This window comes from Macaca nemestrina, chromosome 13 (genome assembly GCF_043159975.1).
Source record: "Macaca nemestrina isolate mMacNem1 chromosome 13, mMacNem.hap1, whole genome shotgun sequence".
NCBI classification, from domain to species: Eukaryota; Metazoa; Chordata; class Mammalia; order Primates; family Cercopithecidae; genus Macaca; species Macaca nemestrina.
In genome coordinates this window covers 106,354,268-106,372,098 of record NC_092137.1, presented here as the reverse complement: position 1 = coordinate 106,372,098, position 17,831 = coordinate 106,354,268, and the positions used below count along the sequence as shown (strand labels likewise).

The 17,831-nt window shown below is 42.6% G+C and overlaps 1 protein-coding gene across 2 annotated transcripts in view; it reads left to right on the top strand.

Moving 5' to 3' along the window:
- LOC105471801 (MER proto-oncogene, tyrosine kinase) overlaps positions 1–17,831 on the top strand; it is a 133,581-nt gene that overhangs the window by 54,070 nt on the left and 61,680 nt on the right. Inside the window, exons 1-3 of one of the 2 annotated variants that reach the window (XM_071077099.1) lie at positions 5,686–6,608; positions 14,225–14,311; positions 17,164–17,279. In XM_071077099.1, coding sequence (XP_070933200.1) covers positions 6,572–6,608; positions 14,225–14,311; positions 17,164–17,279 — 240 coding nt within the window. In that variant the 5' untranslated portion in view covers positions 5,686–6,571. Of the gene's footprint in view, positions 1–5,685; positions 6,609–14,224; positions 14,312–17,163; positions 17,280–17,831 lie in introns of those variants that run through there. The other variant, XM_071077098.1, reaches the window with a different exon arrangement.

Sequence of the window (17,831 nt, the reverse complement as noted above, 5' to 3'; positions counted from 1 at the left end):
AAGTGCTGGGATTACAGGCTTGAGCCACCGCGCCCGGCCTAATCTGTCTTTTCTCTATCCTGCTGCCAGCACCCGGGTCCATGTCATTGCCAGCTCTTGCCATCGCCTCTGCAGTAGCTTCCTAACTGGGCCTTTTTGCTCCCAGCCTTGTCCCTACTCCCATCTACCCTCCTCAGTGGCAGATGACATCACCTGCCTGCTGAAAATCCTGCAGTAGCTCCCCGCTGTCTTAGACTGTCACCCAGTCCTTCCTGCCCTTTCCCTAGGGGCTGCATGTCCCAGCTCCTTCCTATGCATCCAACCCAGCCCCATCCCATGCTTTCCACCCTGCTTATTAGATACGAGTCACATTGATTGCCTTTCACTTCTCTAGGCACATCCTGTTCCTTCCTGCCTCAGGACCTTTGCACTGTCTCTTCTATCTGCTTGCGGTGTTCTTCCATCTGCCCTTTATCCCATGACCCAACTCAAACATCGCTTCTTCAGAGAGGCCATCCCTGATCACTCCTAACTATTTTAGGTCCCCTCAATCCCATATTGCTGTGTACTCCTCTGTTGCACTTGTCACCGTCTATAATTATCCAGTTTATTTGTTGGGCTCCTTGTCTAGCTGCTGCTGCTTCTTCTTTTTTTTTTTTTTTTTTTCTTTTTTTTTTTGAGATGGAGTCTTGCTCTGTCACCCAGGCTGGAGTGCAGTGGCGCGATCTGGGGTCACTGCAGGCTCCGCCTCCTGGGTTCACACCATTTTCCTGCCTTAGCCTCCTGAGTAGCTGGGACTACAGGCGCACAGCACTGCGCCCGGCTAATTTTTTTTGTTTTTTTAATACAGACTGGGTTTCACCGTGGTCTCGATCTCCTGACCTCGTGATCCGCCCACCTCGGCCTCCCAAAGTGCTGGGATTACAGGCGTGAGCCACCGCGCCTGGCCATCTAGCTTCTTAGAGAACGTATGCTCAGTAAGGACGAGGGCTTTCTCCCATTCACCTCTGCACTGCCAGTGGCTGAAGCGGTGCCTGCCTCCTAGTAGTACTCAGTAAATATTTATGGCTAGAATGGATCAGTATGTGAATGCCAGCCCCTAGCTATTAACTCTGAATCACTTTTCTTTTTTCTTTTTTTTTTTTTTTTTTTTGAGACGGAGTCTCGCTCTGTGGCTCAGGCTGGAGTGCAGTGGCCGGATCTCGGCTCACTGCAAGCTCCGCCTCCCGGGTTTGCGCCATTCTCCTGTCTCAGCCTCCCGAGTAGCTGGGACTACAGGCGCCCACCACCTCGCCCGGCTATTTTTTTGTATTTTTTAGTAGAGACGAGTTTTCACTGTGTTAGCCAGGATGGTCTTAATCTCCTGACCTCGTGATCCGCCCGTCTCGGCCTCCCAAAGTGCTGGGATTACAGGCTTGAGCCACCGCGCCCGGTCGATTTTAGTGTCTTTTCATGTGCTTATCAATCAGTCACGTCTCTTTTTTGGTGAAGTGTCACTTCAGGCTTTTGCCTATTTCTATAAAAATCCTAGAATCCACTTGACAATGTTTACACAAAAATTCCTGCTGTGATTTTGTCTGCAATTGTATTGTTTTTATAGATAAGTTTAGAAGAAAATGATGTCTTGACAATATTGAGCCTTCCAATCAATGAATACATTATATCTCTTCATTTATTTACGTCTTCTTTAATTTCTCTCAGCAATTTTTGTAGTTTTTGATGTAGAGGTCTTACAAGTCATTTGTTAAATTTTTTTAAATTTTAAAATTGAAATTATATGTACTTAAGGTATACAGTGTCATGTTTTGAAATACATAGTGAACTGATTATTACAACCAAGCTAATTAATATAGCTATCTTTTCAAATAGTTACCATTTGTGGCAGTGGGTGGGGTTGGGGTGTGGGGAGGGAGGCTGTGGGGGAGGGAGTGTAGGAGGATGAGAACACCTAAGATCTACCCTCCTAGCAAATTTCCAGTATACTGTGCAATTTTGTTAACTATGCTGTACATTAGATCTCTATGCTGTACGTAGATCTCTAGAACTTATTCATCCTACGGATTGAAATTTTCTACCTTTTGACCAACATCTCCCCAGTCCTCACCCTCCTCTACCCACCCTTTTTAACCACGGTTGTATTCTTTGTTTCTGTGAGTTTAACTATTTTAGATTGCACATGTAAGCGAGACCATGCCATTGTTTTTCTTTTCTTTGTCTGATTTATTCACTTAGCATAATGTCTTCCAGTTCCATTCATGTTGTCGTAAATGCCAGGATTTTCTTTTTTGTACAGGCTGAATAGTATTCCCATATATATCTATATACCATAATTTTTTAATCCATTTATCTGTTTATGCACACTTACATTGTTTCCATGTCTAAGCTATTGTGAATGATGCTGCAATGAACATGGGACCACAGATACCTCTTTGAGATCCTCATACCATATACCCAGCATGGGAATTGATGAATCATATGGTGATTGATGAATCATATTTTAAGTTTTCTGAGGAACCTCCAAACTGTTTTCCTTAATGGCTGTGCCAATTTACATTTTCACCAACAGTGTACAGCCAATCAGAAGGCATTAATGTAGCACTTATGTACTAATAAAGAGCCTATTTGATTTTATTTTCCAATTGTTTACTATAAGTAAATAGAAACCAGATTTTCATATGTTTTGTAAAAATAGGGACAAAATCTGTCCATCTCTGTTTATAACTTTTCTGTATATTTTCTCAGAAATTAGAAGTGTGTTTGTGTGACAAGATCTGCAAATTATTTTAATACCCAAGGCTGTAGTTAGTCTTAGCTTGGAGATCTGATTTATTTCTAAAAGGTCAGTTCTACCCTCACAATGGCCACCTGTTTTCCATTTCAAGTTCTTTACAATTTAATTTTACTTTTTAAAAGTTTAAGCTTTTTTTTTTTTTTTTCCTTTGGTAGAGAAGATTTGGGCTCACATTTTTTTCCAGGTTGTTGCATGAAAATTCTCAAGGTGGACTACTAGATTTTGCTGGAATCAATCCGACAGTGTTCAAATCATCAGCACCCTTTAAAAGAGTCATTGGAATTCCACGATGATCTGAAAAGTTTAGGAGACAGACCCAGACAGCAGGGAAGCCTAATCCAATCATCCTTAAAAATCTGAACAGTCAGAATAGAACTGTAGCATACAGCCTGTTGGTCACAGGAGCAAGAACTATTTGTTCATTTGCATCTCACCAAATTCTTACATGCACCAATCCAACAAATGAGCCAAAACTTAGGCTCCAAAAATGTTCATTTTGGTCTTCTAAAACTCAAAGGCTATCCAGGGTAGATACCTGTCTGAGTTTGTCCAGCTGACCAGTGCACGGGGTGGTGGTACCGAGTGTGGCGCTTTCCCACCGTACACACTCGTGGAATCCACAGTACCACGTGCCATCAGGGCAATGGCTCCACACGAATCTTCTCTGTTATTGTTCCAGTTTTAGTGTATGTGCTGCCAAAGCGAGCACCATCAGGATTTCTTTAGGAGGGATATCTGAATGGGAGTTGAAGCGAAAAGTTAGCATATTTTAAATTTTAATACACTCTAATCTCCCTCCAAAAAGATCTTGCAAGTTGGCCATCTTTTTAGTAGAATATGGTAATATGTGCCCTATATCACATACACACAGTATTCAGTCTTGACTTTTCATCAGTCTGATGGCAAATACTCTATCTGTCAGAATATCTGATTTATGCCTCCACCTGTTTCCATGAGACCAGGGGGCCTCTAGAAGGCAGGAACTGAAGATTTTTTTGGCCACATATTCAGGGGTCTGGTTCAGTGCCTGAAATGTGGTAGTTGTAGAAATGCCCAGTAGGAGAGCACCTGCGGCAGCATTCATCAGAAGGTGCTTCCTTCCGAATGTGGGTGCACATGATGACTTCACTCTCCATCGGGGCCATCAGGTACCACAAACCAAAAGCTGAACCATGATAGTGGAAATCCTCACTAACACTTGACCAGCTTTTCTAGAGTTTTCAGAGTAGCGACAAGTGTGTCTGTAAATGAAGAACTCTTACTTAAACTGCTGAGTTGAAATTCTAGTTTCTAAATGAATACGCAGTATACTGCACTGCTCAGGCAGTTTTCCTATTTGTGAAGGGTTTGGAAAGTGGGGCTGCTGACTTTATTTTTCTTAGTGACAGTATTTATTAAATGCCTATTTGATAGTGAAGATGGTCTAACTGGTGCTATACAGTGAAATGAAGGTCTGGAGGAGTAATCATATATTCAAGCCAGAAACCTGAAACTTCCCCAGATTCTTCTCTTGCCCATCCAACAATCATCACCAAGATTTGTACACTGTTCTCTCTCTCTCTCTTTTTTTTTTGAGATGGAGTTTTGCTCTGTCACTCAGGCTGCAGTGCAATGGCGTGATCTGTGCTCACTGCAACCTCCGCCTCCCGGATTCAAGCGATTCTCCTGCCTCAGCCTCTCAAGCAGCTGGGATTACAGGCATCCACCATCATGCCTGGCTCATTTTTGTATTTTTGTAGAGATAGGGTTTCACCGTGTTGGCCAGGCTAGTCTTTAACTCCTGAACTCAGGTGATCCACCCACCTTGGCCTCCCAGAGTGCTGGGACTACAGGCGTGAACCACTGTGCCCGGCCCTGTACATTGTTCTCAAATGTCAGTTGTGCTGCACTTCCACCACCATGGCCTTAATTCAGGCTTTCCTGGTTCATCGCCAGGACTGTTGCTGTCACCTCTTACCTATGGTCCCAGATTTCTTGTTCTCATCCCCCTACCCCACCACCATAGTGAATGATGCTCCACCTTGTGATTAAAGAGGTTCTCCTAAAATACAGAGCTTCTCGTTCCTGGCATGACTCCCCACTACGTGCAGGTTAAAATCTACCATTTTACCCTGAAGTCTGAGACCCACTGGGGCTTCAGCCTAACTTTCCCAGGATCTCTGCCTGCCTCACCTGCAAAGGCACCTGCTTGTGAGGCCTGATGAGCTTTCTGCAGGCCTATGAGTGCACTGTGCCTTCTTGCCAAGCTGCCTTCTCATTGTCTGTCAAACCCCTGTTCACCTGACACACAGATCATGGTTCTCCTCTGAAAACCTTCCTGGTCACCCCCTTGTCTGTGTATTCACAAGGCCTCTTCCCCATTGCATTGAAGCACAAACCCTCTATCTATTTGTCGGGCCTCCAAGAAGACTTACTAATCAGGTGATTATTATGTATGATTTATTGGTTAGGTTAGCCCCATCACCCAGCACAGCACCTGGCACGTAAGAACTATGTGAATGAATGAATGAACTAATGAACAAACAAATTAATTACAAATAGTCCCTGAGTTTTAGGTCCTATCACTGGGACAAAGGGACATCATGATAATGAAGTAACTTGTATTTATAAAATTATTTTTACTTTTAAGTATTCTTATCTCTTTTCTCATTTATATCTCCAGCCGGTCCTGTGAAATTAATAGAACAGGATCTTTCATGTCCATTCTGTAGACCCAAAGGGCTAAAATAAGTCCGGGGAGGAAGGGCGTGGGGCCCAGGCTGCTGAATGTGGGGATTGTGCTGGGCTCACAGGAGTTACTCTCAGGTCAGCTAGTTGCTGACTGTTCCCTTGTGTCTGCATTTTGTAATGTTACAAAAGAACTATGTAAAAACTTATTTTTAATTAAATATATTTTTAATTTTGAGGAAGCTTTAGTTTGATACCTGAGTCCCTCCCAGTAATTCACGTGTGAGGAGGTGGGTGCTGAGGTCAGCTTTTGGGGGCTTTGTGCTGAGCAGCCGCCCCTGACATGCTGATGTAAATAAAGCAGTGAGTGTTGGCAGGGAGACGCCATTCTATCTGAAATTGACCTCTAAGTAAACTTTGCCGACCCCTTCTACTGAGGGAATGCTAATTGGTTTAAATAGCTGATTGTTTGGACTGCTTTGAGCAAACATTGTTTATGAATGGGAAGGTCGTATGCCTTTTCTCTCGATACAAGTTTTTATTTTTCCTCTGTGTTGTATGAGCTTTCTTTAAGGAACATGAGCAAAGAAGTAATTTGTCTAAAGGATGTTATTCTGAGTGAACAAAGCCAATCTCAAAGGTTGTGTGCTGTATGATTCCATTTAGATAACATTCTCAAAAGGACAAAATTTTGGTAATGGAGAACATATCAGAACAATTTCAGGGGTTAGGTTTGGGGATAGGATGTTCCTTTAAGGGGTAGAATGAGGGAGCTGCTTTTTGGTGATGGAACAGTTGTGTAGCCACAAATCTGTACCTGTCATAAAATTTCATAAACCTATACACTCATTCTTCCCCCCAAAATAAAACAAAGCAGAAACTGGTAAAATCGTAGTGAGGCCTGTATTTTAGTTAATACTATTGTACCAAAGTCACTTTCCTGTTTTGATCATTATACCATGGTTACGTAAGATCTTATCATTGGGTAAAGCTGGGTGAAGGGTGCACAGTAACTCTGCTATTTTTGCAACTTCTTGTAAGTCTAAAGTTATTTCAAAATAAAAAGTTTCTTTTTTAAAGAACTTTTATCATGGGCAAAACCAAATCTCAAAATAAAGAGCAGAACTGCGCTTCATGGCGTTCAATGGTGGAGTGCTTTATAAGTTAGCAGGTAAGAGCTCCAGCTCTGGCATATATTTTTAAATTTTTTATATTTTGTTTTTATTTTTATATGCAATAAGTTACTAACTCATTGCCAATTTTGACCTGCCTTTCTGTTAACAGTGGTGGGCTTGCATTGATCTTTCAGGCTTTTCTTTTTTAAAAGAAATACTCATTTTATATTTAAATCCACATCTAGGAAACAGCTAAGCTAGCTTTTGTTTTAGTTAGTTGGATATAATTGTTACTATCCTTGTAATAACAGAAAGAGTAATAATAACTAGAATTTATACAAATTAGTTCATAATGCCCACAGTACTTTCTGTAAAGAATTACTTTGAATCACATGGCAAGCTGTGATAATTAGGCAGTTTTGTTGTTGTCTGGCTTTGTCACCCAGGCTGATATGCAGTGGTGCCATCTCCACTCATTGTAACCTCAAAACTCCTGCACTCAAGCAAATCCTCCCACCTCAGCAACCCAAGTAGCTAGGACTACAGGGATAAACAGCTGTTTTCAAATTTTTTGTAGAGACAGGATCTCACCATGTTGCTCAGGCTAGTTAGGCATTTTTTAATATCCATCTTACGTATTAGAAAAACGTTTGGAACTATTAAGAGACCAGTCTTCTTAAGGTCTATTCTCCATGTGGCAGCTGGAGCAATCCTGATACAAGTCAGATCATATCAGCTCTCTGCTCAGAGCTCTGGGTTTGCCACCCAACAAGAGAAACAGGCAAAGGCCTCTCCCACATGTTCCCTCTGCCTAGAACCTCCCCAGGCCCCCAAGTATCAACTTGGCCCCTTTCCTCACCCCAACTCTTTCCTCAGAGGCCATTTCTCGAGGAACCACCTCTGATGCCCCCCACCCATCATTTAAAATTACAGCTTGCTTCCCCACCCATCCTGGCCCTCTGATGGTCTTCTATTTTTCCACAGTACTTATCACCTTCTAATACATCATACATCTTACTTTTTTTATCAAGGTTATTATATATTGCCCATTTCCCTCCCTGAAAATGTGAGCTCTGTAAGGGAGGGGATCTTTGTTTTATTCGTGGATATATCCAAAGTTTCTGGAAAAAATGTCTGGCTTGTAGTAAATACTCAGTAAATATTTGTCAAGTGGATGAATGCAGAGCAGATAGAGAGGTCCAAGTTGAGAAGCTACCTCAGTTACGCAGCATGATCTTCCATTTGTTGCTTCCTTTGGTAGAAAGATGGACACAAGGGAAAAAAAAAAAAAAAAGAAAGCAGGGACAGAATTGTTTATCTAGTTAATTTGCAGGATTGCTTAATTGAGAACTCAAAGAACTGGCTCAACTGTGCTCTTAAGAGTTGCTCCCTCAGCAATCTGATTGTCCTTCCCTCAAGGGAACATTCTGTTACTGAATGTTCCTTAAAAATATGTTTCAGACTGTGTCATAAATATCTTAAACCAGCAGACGACCAAGCAAGAGGGGCGTGAACCATCATAATGGAGTTGGGTGAAAAGGAGAAATTACTATAAGGGGGACGACCTACCCACTAGAAGAGGAGCTGGCTCAGGAGATTGTGGGGGTTCCAGTGCCCGGGACCATTCAGGATAGAGTGGGTGGTGGGGTGGAGACTTAAGGAGGTGGATGCTTTTTCTCCCTGGAAAGTCACAAGGGTTTGGGGCTATAAAATGTCAAGGTCTATTCCAGTCTGGTAGTTATTGTTTATCCACAGAGAGAACTGGCGAGTGAGAGGGAGCTGTCTTCTCCTAGTGTACTCTCATTGCTGTGGTCAATCAAGGCTTATAAACGAGTGTCTAGCTGGGAAGCCAGTGCCGTTAAGCCATGAAAGTTTAGCAGAAAAAATTAAGCAAAGAAGACTATGTTTGGCCTAAGTGCCGTCTAGTTTTGGAGAAAGTTACCTTTGGTTTGAACCAGTTTCCTCTTCTCTCTGCCGGCATATGGGCGCTAACCACCTGACCTTGTAAACTGTTTTAATACATTGTGTGGTTACTGCCAGGCAATTCAGACTTGGCGTAGGTGTCTTGTGCTAGGACATTTGCTATAGATTGTTTTTTTGACCTTGTGTGCACTATGAAAAGAAGCACACAGGAGAAATGACTGTCCATTTGACCTGAAGTCATGTTCTGTGATAATGTTTCCCTTTCAGCGTCGATAAGCCTGATAGGAATGAAGACCACTGGGCCTGAATTCTGCTACTACAGGATCCTATTATAGGATCTATAACTGGATAATGGATCTCAGTGAAATAAACCTCCTGTTTACCATAGGGCTGGCTCTTCCCCTTATGACAAGTTTGCAATGTGATTTTGTAGTTTATATTCAAGGGTTTCCTAAGAATTTTTAAGAATAGTTGAAGTCAGATGACTAATTTTAACCTGCAGATGTCTCCTCCAATATATAAAAAGGATAAGTTAGTAACTTCCTGTGTCTTCTGATTGAGCCAAAGCCAGTTTTTCTAAATATAAGCCAGGTTTTGCAAGCTCATGCAGCCTTGTGGATGAAATGGGCATCTCACTTGGGAGCTTAGGATCTGGAAGGTTAAAAGTGATGCCAAGGCTTGAAAATCAAAGTGTCAGAGGCCTCACCATGAAACAGTGATCAGCAGAGCACAGACCCCTTAGAGGGATCAGTGTCTCTTCATCTTCATCCTGTATTTATCTTCTTTCTTAACATCAATGCTTGACAAAGTGCCCAAAGTCCAGATACTTCGCCAGTTCTCCCTTTCCACCTCCTGTTTTCCTTTCATCTCTTCCTTGCATTACAAAAGAAAAAAGATTCTCACCTGTCTGGAATCACCACTATGAGGCATCAGTTCTCAGTGCTTTGGTCTCAAGATCCGTGTGTGTGTGTGTGTGTGTGTGTGTGTGTGTGTGTGTGAGACAGGGCCTCACTCTGTCACCCAGGCTGGAGTGCTTACTGCAGCCTCAACCTCCTAGGCTCAGGTGATTCAGCCATCTCAACCTCCCAAGTAGCTGGGACTACAGGCGCATGTCACAACACTCAGCTAGTTTCTGTATTTTTTGTAGAAATGGGGTTTCTCCATGTTGCCCCAGGCTGGGGCAACTTCTGGACTGTAACTCTCGAACTTCTGGACTCAAGTGAGCCTCCTGCCTCAGCCTCCTAAAGTGCTGGGATTACAGGAGCGAGCCACTGTGCTTAGCCTCAAGATCCTTTTACAGTCATAAATTATCAAGAACCAGAGTTCTTGTTTATGTGGGTCATATCTATCTGTATTTACTGAATTAGAAATTAAAACGGAAAACTTTTAAAACACAAAAATACGCAAGTATACATTTCATTTGCCAATACATCTATGCTATGGCATCATCATGTACCGTATAGCCTCTGGAAAATTCTTTTGGAAAATTCCATCATACATTCCTGAGATAATGAGAATTAAAAGAGCAAGTAATACATTATTATTATTATGAAAATAGTTTTGACTCTGAGGACTACTGAAAGGGTCTCTGGAATCCCCAGAAGTCTCCTGACCACATTTTGAGAATGACTGCTGGGTGCATTGTCTTGGGGTTAAGAAATTTCCAAACTGTCACATAGACAGAAAATCCCAAATTTTGGTGGGGGGCGGTGGCTCACGCCTGTAATCCCAGCACTATGGGAGGCTGAGGCGGGCAGATCATCTGAGGTCAGGAGTTCAAGACCAGCCTGGCCAACATGGTGAAAACCTGTCTCCACTAAAAATACAAAAATTAGCCGGGCATGGTGATGCGTGCCTGTAATCCCAGCTACTTGGGAGACCAAGGCAGGAGAATCGCTTGAACCTGAGAGGCGGAGGTTGCAGTGAGCCGAGATCATGCCATTGCACTCCAGCCTGGGTGACAGAGCAAATCTCAGTCTCAAAAAAAGAGAAAAGAAAATTCCAAATTTTGTCCAGCAAAGAAAGGAGTTGCCCTTCCAATGAAGTTGCATTTATGTTTAAGAATCACTTATATTGTCTTGATCAGTTGCATCCTAATGGTGAGTATAATCAATTCAGAAGAAAATATTTTTGCAATTTCAAGGTATTTGTATATTTTTGTTGCCAATAAGTTCCTATGGTTTAAGCAAAAACTTTCAAATGTGTGCCATTTCCACTTTCAAATGTGTACCATTAGGATGAAATTCTTGGGGGTGGTGGAAGAGTCATGGAGGAAAACTTCTTGCTGCTGGGGAACAGTCGTTTCACTGGGTGTTGGTGTCAAGATATTCAAGGTACCTCAAATTACATTCTTTGAAACTGTTTAAATTATGAAAAATTTAAGGATGCAAACTTCAAAATGTGTGAGAGGCCACATATATTTTTCAAAATTCTCTGGGAGGAATACAAGCACCAGATATAAAGACCGCGAGGCAGAGTATCACAGGGATCCTTTTACAGATGTGGGTGTAATGGGTGTGAGAGAAATATTCCTCCTCAGCGCAGTAAATATTTTCTTTTTTTTTTTTTTTTTTGAGACGGAGTCTCGCTCTGTCGCCCAGGCTGGAGTGCAGTGGCTGGATCTTGGCTCACTGCAAGCTCCGCCTCCCGGGTTTACGCCATTCTCCTGCCTCAGCCTCCCTTGTAGCTGGGACTACAGGCGCCCGCTACCTCGCCCGGCTAGTTTTTTGTATTTTTTAGTAGAGACGGGGTTTCACTGTGTTAGCCAGGATGGTCTCGATCTCCTGACCTCGTGATCCGCCCGTCTCGGCCTCCCAAAGTGCTGGGATTACAGGCTTGAGCCACCGCGCCCGGCCGTAAATATTTTCTAATTCACTACACGAACTAGTAGCAGTGTCATGTCTCACTTGAGAGGAAGTGACCTACCGGGAGTTTTTGTTTCTTAGCACTTGAAATTTTCAAGAGAATTTAATTAAGCAATCCAGCTTAGGATTTTCCTCCAGTCTGAGGGAAGTATTCCTCATCTTGGAAAATTAAGATGCTGTGAGGTGTCTGTCAAATTCTCCGTATAATCCAATGTTATTTTTGAAGAAATGAAAGGTTACCACCGAATCCTAGGACAGAGATACGTGGGTTTGCCTTTCCCTGAGGGACCCCTGTGTAGTCAGGAAAACGCAGACACTGGCGACACCTTCCACCTGGATGGAAAATATCAAAAACCCACCAGCACTGATTTTCTTTTTTATGCACATTGAACCCCTCAGGAGAAGTACTAATATAAAAGGGATCAGATATGCATTTTTTCTACAGCTTCTCCCAGTCACAGCCCTCTGCCACATACTGGCCGCTTGACTACAGCCCAGGCACGGTCAAGGCCACGCAGGCATCCGGCCAGGAACAGCTTTTCTAGGCTGATGCCTGCTGTGCTTCCCTCAGCAGGTTTTTTTCCCTTTCATTCTTCAAATATTTGATTACTCTATTAGTGACAAGCTTTGAGTTTAAAAATATCTGATGGAAAATTTCTTACATATGTAGACAGAAGAAAACAAAATAAGTTTTTCTGCTAAGAAGCAAATGGTGGCATATTTTCAACAATTTTATGAAGATACTACTGTGTGCCAGATGATGTTTTTGTGTGCCACAGATATAGAAGTTTCCAGATTCAACTAAATAGTATATACTGTATAGTTGTAGTTTTAAAAAATAACCATTCAGGCCGAGTGTGGTGGCTCACACCTGTAATCCTAGCGTTTTGGGAGGCCAAGGCAGGCAGATTACCTGAGGTTGGGAGTTCAAGACCAGCCTGGACAACATAGTGAAACCCCGTCTCTACTAAAAATGCAAAATTAGCTGGGTGCGGTGGTGCACGCCTGTAATCCCAGCTACTCGGGAGGCTGAGGCAGGAGAATCACTTGAACTCAGGAGGTGGAGGTTGCAGTGAGCCGGGATTGCGCCATTGCATTCCAGCCTGGGTGACGACAGAGTGAGTCTCAATCTCAAAAAAAAAAAAAAAAAAATCAAATTTTAGGATTGTTTTAAACTTATAGAAAAAAACTGGGGATAATACAGCGATTTCCTATAAACCCCACCCTCACTTTCCCCTATTGTTAGCATTTTACATTAGTGTGGTGCATCTGCTACAATTGATGAACCAATACGGATACCTCATCGTTAACTAAGGTCCATACTTTAGTGATATTTCCTTAGCTTTTTACCTCCTGTCCTTTTTCTGTCCCAGGATCTCATCCAGGACACCACATTGCATTTAGTCATCTATGTCTTATTAGGCTCCTCTTGGCTGTGACAATTTCTCAAACTTTCCTTGTTTTTAACGGCCTTGACAGGTTTTAGGTCTTACTGGTCAGGTGTTTTGTAGAATGTCCGACAATGTAGAACTGACTGGCATTTTTTTCATGATTAGCCTGGGGTTTTTTTTTTGTCCTCGGGAGGAAGACCATAGAGGTGAAGTGACATTTTCATCACCTGTTACCAGAGTACATTCTGTCAACATGATATACCACTTGATCATCTGGCTCAGGTAGTTTGTCAGTTTCTCCACTCAAAAGTTTTCTTTCTTTCTTTTTTTTTTTTTTTTTTTTTTTTTGCTTTTTCCATAATGTACTTGTTGGAAGGAGTCACTGTATGCAGCCCATTAAGGAGTGGGGAGTTATGCTCCACCTCTTTGAGGGCAGAATATCCAATAAACTATTTGGAATTATTCTGCAAGAAGGTTTGTCTATTCTCTCCAGTTTATCTAATTATTTACCGATATCAGTAGAGACTCCTGGATGTTTTTTTCTTCTTTGGGTTATAATCCAAAGCTACTTTATTTTCTTGCTCAAATTGTGCTAGCTTTGGCCATTGGGAACTCTTTGAGTTAGCTCCTGTGTCTCTTTGACATGCCGCATCATTGTCTCTCTCTCTCTCCGTGTGTGTGTGTGTGTGTGTGTGTGTTGTGTGTTGTGTTTGTTTTACATTTTACTCCAGACTCATATATTTCCTGCCCCAATCTGAGAATCAGCCATTTCTCCAAGAGCCCTGGTTCCATTTATTGGAGAATGGCATTAGAAAACAAGATCTGGGTAACTTGTCTTCCTATTTAAAATTAATAAATCAATTTTTAAAAGATGTCTTCAAACCTCTGAAATGATAGAATTTTTCATTTAGCACTAGTGTCTTCTCTTCAATTAGTTATAACGCCTTGCATTTATGTAATACATCCTTGTGAATTGACCAGTTTTTACTATTAAAAAATGATTCATTGTAACACATCTTCTGAGATTTTTAAGCTGTGGCTTTTATTTTGCTGTTTCTGGTATTCTGAAATATGCATAGCATAGTGGCACTGTATGTACTGGGGGGATAGGCAGCCTATCCTATCAAGTGAGCCTCAGAACCCACTTTCATTAATATTAATATTAATATTAATATCCTTAATATTTTCCTAAATATCCAGCGATTTGCAGTAAAAGTCGAAATGATCCTGTTTTATTACCTAATGTCTCATTTATTCAGGATCTGAATAAATGAAAGCAGCTGCCTTTTGGGCCCATGGCTGCCTTGCTCTTGGTGCCTTGGGTTTAATCCCAGGTTTGTTTCTCCGTAGCTAGCACACCTTTTAAATTAACTTTACCCTAATGCCCAAAAGCCATGAACCAAGAAATAACATAATGCAAAGACAACCATAGAATTGTGGTGAACAGCAGCCTGTTTCTGTGCTGCTGGTCTCATGAGTCTCCTTCCATTCCAGGCCTGACAGAGATGGCGGTCTTCAGTTGTGAGGCCCACAATGACAAAGGGCTGACCGTATCCAAGGGAGTGCAGATCAACATCAAAGGTAAGCAGCAAGACTAGGTTCCCCATGCATGTTCTGGGAGCTGGTGAGGACTCAGCATGAGCTTGCAGCCGGCTGCTTGGGTGTGGGTCCTGGCTTTCTCACTGATGTTCTTTGTGACCTTGGACAACTCACTTCTCCTCTTTGGTGTCAGTGTTGTCCTCTGAAAAGTGGAGATAATTACAGAACCTACCTGTTGTTGAGGCTTATTGATTGAATACAAGTAAAATTACTCGAAGTGCCTGGCATATAGGTCTTTGATAAACATTCACTCATTGAGCTCTGCTTACTCCAAGAAGAAAATAAACTACAATGTTTTCTCTTTCTTAGTTCCTGTTTTCACTTTTCCCTCTTCCACCCTGAACTACTCATTAACGCTTGGAGAGGCCTGGGGATGGGGCTGGCTTGGGGCATGATCTAGGAAATGGACCCTATCCTTCCCAGGTCAGCAGGGCCAGACATGACTCAGGGAGACAGAGGAAAAGCAGGGAGCAGATCACTCTTTGGAGCCCAATGCTCCTATCCCTCTTCCTCCTAAACTCCGTCTTCCTCTTGGTTCCTCTGAGCTAGGATTTCACTAGGCTGAGCTTGCTTGGCAGTGAGTTATGATGATAGAATTAAAAGCATACATTTGAAGGCCTCCAGGCTAGTGGAGACATTTCAGTCCAATCTACCTTATTCTCCTTCTGTGTGATCAAAGGTATTAAACTTGAAATATGAAAGAAAAGAAAAACCTACAAGTAGATACTACCTTTTTATCTCGTATTAAATCATCCTCCTTAGTGTGTCATAGAAATTCGAGCAAACTTTATGTTTTATTATTTGATCTTAGTTTAAATATTGAGAAGTAATTATTTGGCTCATGTTCCTTTCCTCTTGTCCTTAGGGAAGCAGTGCAAGGAAAAAGCAGAACTTGTTTAATAATGAATTAAAGGTTGGGTACATACAGAAGGAGAATTCAAAATTACAAAAGAAATTATGCTCAAAAAAGATGCTAATTTTAGTTTCAGCAAATCAACCGGACAAAGGCTATGAAAGGGAATATCCTAAAAGTTCACTGGGATAAAAAAATAACCAAACTAAAAGTTATTACTGGAGGAAGTGTATAACTTCCTTCCTTCATCACAATTCCCATTATTACGATTTCCAAAAGACATGTTGGGAATGTCAAAAATTCATGAGTGGGTGTGAGTTTATAAAGACTTTTTCATAAAGTATAAACTTCTTAAAATTTAAAAACATATAAAATGAAAAGCACTTCTTCAATTTTATGCTTCAGAATCTCTGCTAAGATTTTGTTCTATTAGATCATTCTCCAAACTTCTGTTTCTGGCTTTCTTTTACTGTAAAATTTATATCAAAGCTACCAAGACTCTCTTCTTCTAATGTATAATTACTATGGTATATGTGGTCAACTTTTGGTCTGGAAAGGCAGATGCTTTAGGGCAGTTCCACAAATAATCTGCAGAGGAAAGTGAGTCAAACCTTACTCTTCCCCATTCCCAATGCTGTGCGTCTACTAGCAAAACCCAAACTCCTAAATGTGGCCCCCAGGGCACGCTTGATATGGTCTTAACACACCTTCCTCCTTCTCTCCTGCTCATTCCATCATCACCTTCATCCTCACCACACCACCCCGCCCCCGGGCCTCATCCACAGCTCCCTGCATTTATTCCTCACCACAGCTCCATGCAGCGGTGCTGTTACTCTCCCCATTTATAGAGGAGAGAACTGTGTGTAGTTGTAGACAGGGCGTGTAGCTGTGCCTGGGGCCATACAGCAGGACAGAGGGTAGACCAGACTTACAGTCCCTGCTGGTGTTCCCACCGTCTACTTGCTGCCCTTGGTAATAGGCCTCCAGTGTCCTGTTGAGGGACACAAGCTCCAGGGTCAGGCAGACCAGAGTTCAAGTCCCCGTTGTACGGCTTACAACCTCTCTGTGACCTTTGCCAAGTTTTTAACTTCTCTCATCCTGTTTCCTTATCTGTGAATGGGGCTTGTAAGACTAGCTCTCTAATAGGATTCTAGGAATGATAAAAGAAAGCCCTCAAAGTGTCTGGCACATAGTAAGCACACAAAATGTTAGCCTTCATTTTTAATTACGAGTGTAATTATTATTATGAATTAAATTCAGCACAAAGCAATAAGATTCCCCAAATTTAAGATCCTTCTTGGATTCTAATTGAAATAGCTACCCTTTACCCACCTGTAGCCAACGGTGTAGCACACCCTTTCCAGACACGCATCTCCTCCCCTCCCCCAGCAGATGCAGTTGGCTCTTTTGATTGAACCGACTCTTAGTGTTTTCTCAGCCTGGAAAGCTTCTCCCCCTACACATGCACACATACACATGCACACTTATGCGTGCACACTTACACATGCACACATACACATGCACACATACGCATGCACACATACGTGTGCACACTTATGCATGCACACACGCTCCTGTGGCACCCCTCTCTTCTGGTGACAGGGCGCTCCTATTCTTGGTTAACGTGGGTCTCCTATACCAGGCCGTGTGCTCCATGAGGGCAGAGCTATGACTGTGTCTCTCTTTAGTGCACTAGTGCCCAGCCAGGTACACACAGTAGTCCATGAACATGTACTCCGTAAAGGACATGAGTATTCCACATCTTTTCCAGTTCAAAGGCTGCCTCATTTCATCAGTGGGTCTGCGTTCCACTTCTTTGGCCCTTCACTGGAAGACTTATCCGCAGGCTGGTACAATTATCCTCAGGCATAGGGAGGCTCCTCTTGAAAACATAATTCCGTTTATTAATGCATTTGTTTGGTAGCTGTAGCCTCTCATTATCTTTAATTGTGTTTGTGTGTGTGTGTTTTGTTTTATGCAGCAATTCCCTCCCCACCAACTGAAGTCAGCATCCATAACAGCACTGCACACAGCATTCTGATCTCCTGGGTCCCTGGTTTTGATGGATACTCCCCGTTCAGGAATTGCAGCGTTCAGGTAAAGCTCCGTGGTGAAGGGGGAAGTAGCTGTTTGGCGCTCTCTGTGGGTCTAAGGATTTTTCTTCCTTCCAAGGATGGACACGGAGGGCATTTCTCCATCTCTGTACAGAGTCCCCTGACCTCCCTGCTTCAGTGTCCAGCATGCATGCACCATTCCATGTCCATGCTCTGCCCACGACACTGTGTCCTTCCTGTGCAGGTTTCAGGGCCCAACCGGAAGCAAAATGTGTTTCCAAGGGAGAACATCATGAGGCCAGGGGGAGTCCTTCTTCTTCTTTTGTTTTTTTTTTCTTAGACAAAGTTTTGTTCCTGTTGCCCAGGCTGGAGTACAATGGCGTGATCTTGGCTCGCCGCAACCTCCACTGGGTTCAAGCGATTCTCCTGCCTCAGCCTCCCGAGTAGCTGAGATTACAGACATGCGCCACCATGCCCGGATAATTTTGTATTTTTAGTAGAGATGGGGTTTTATCATGTTGGTCAAGCTGGTCTTGAACTCCCAGCCTCAGGTGATCCGCTCTCCTCGGCCTCCCAAAGTGCTGGGATTACAGAC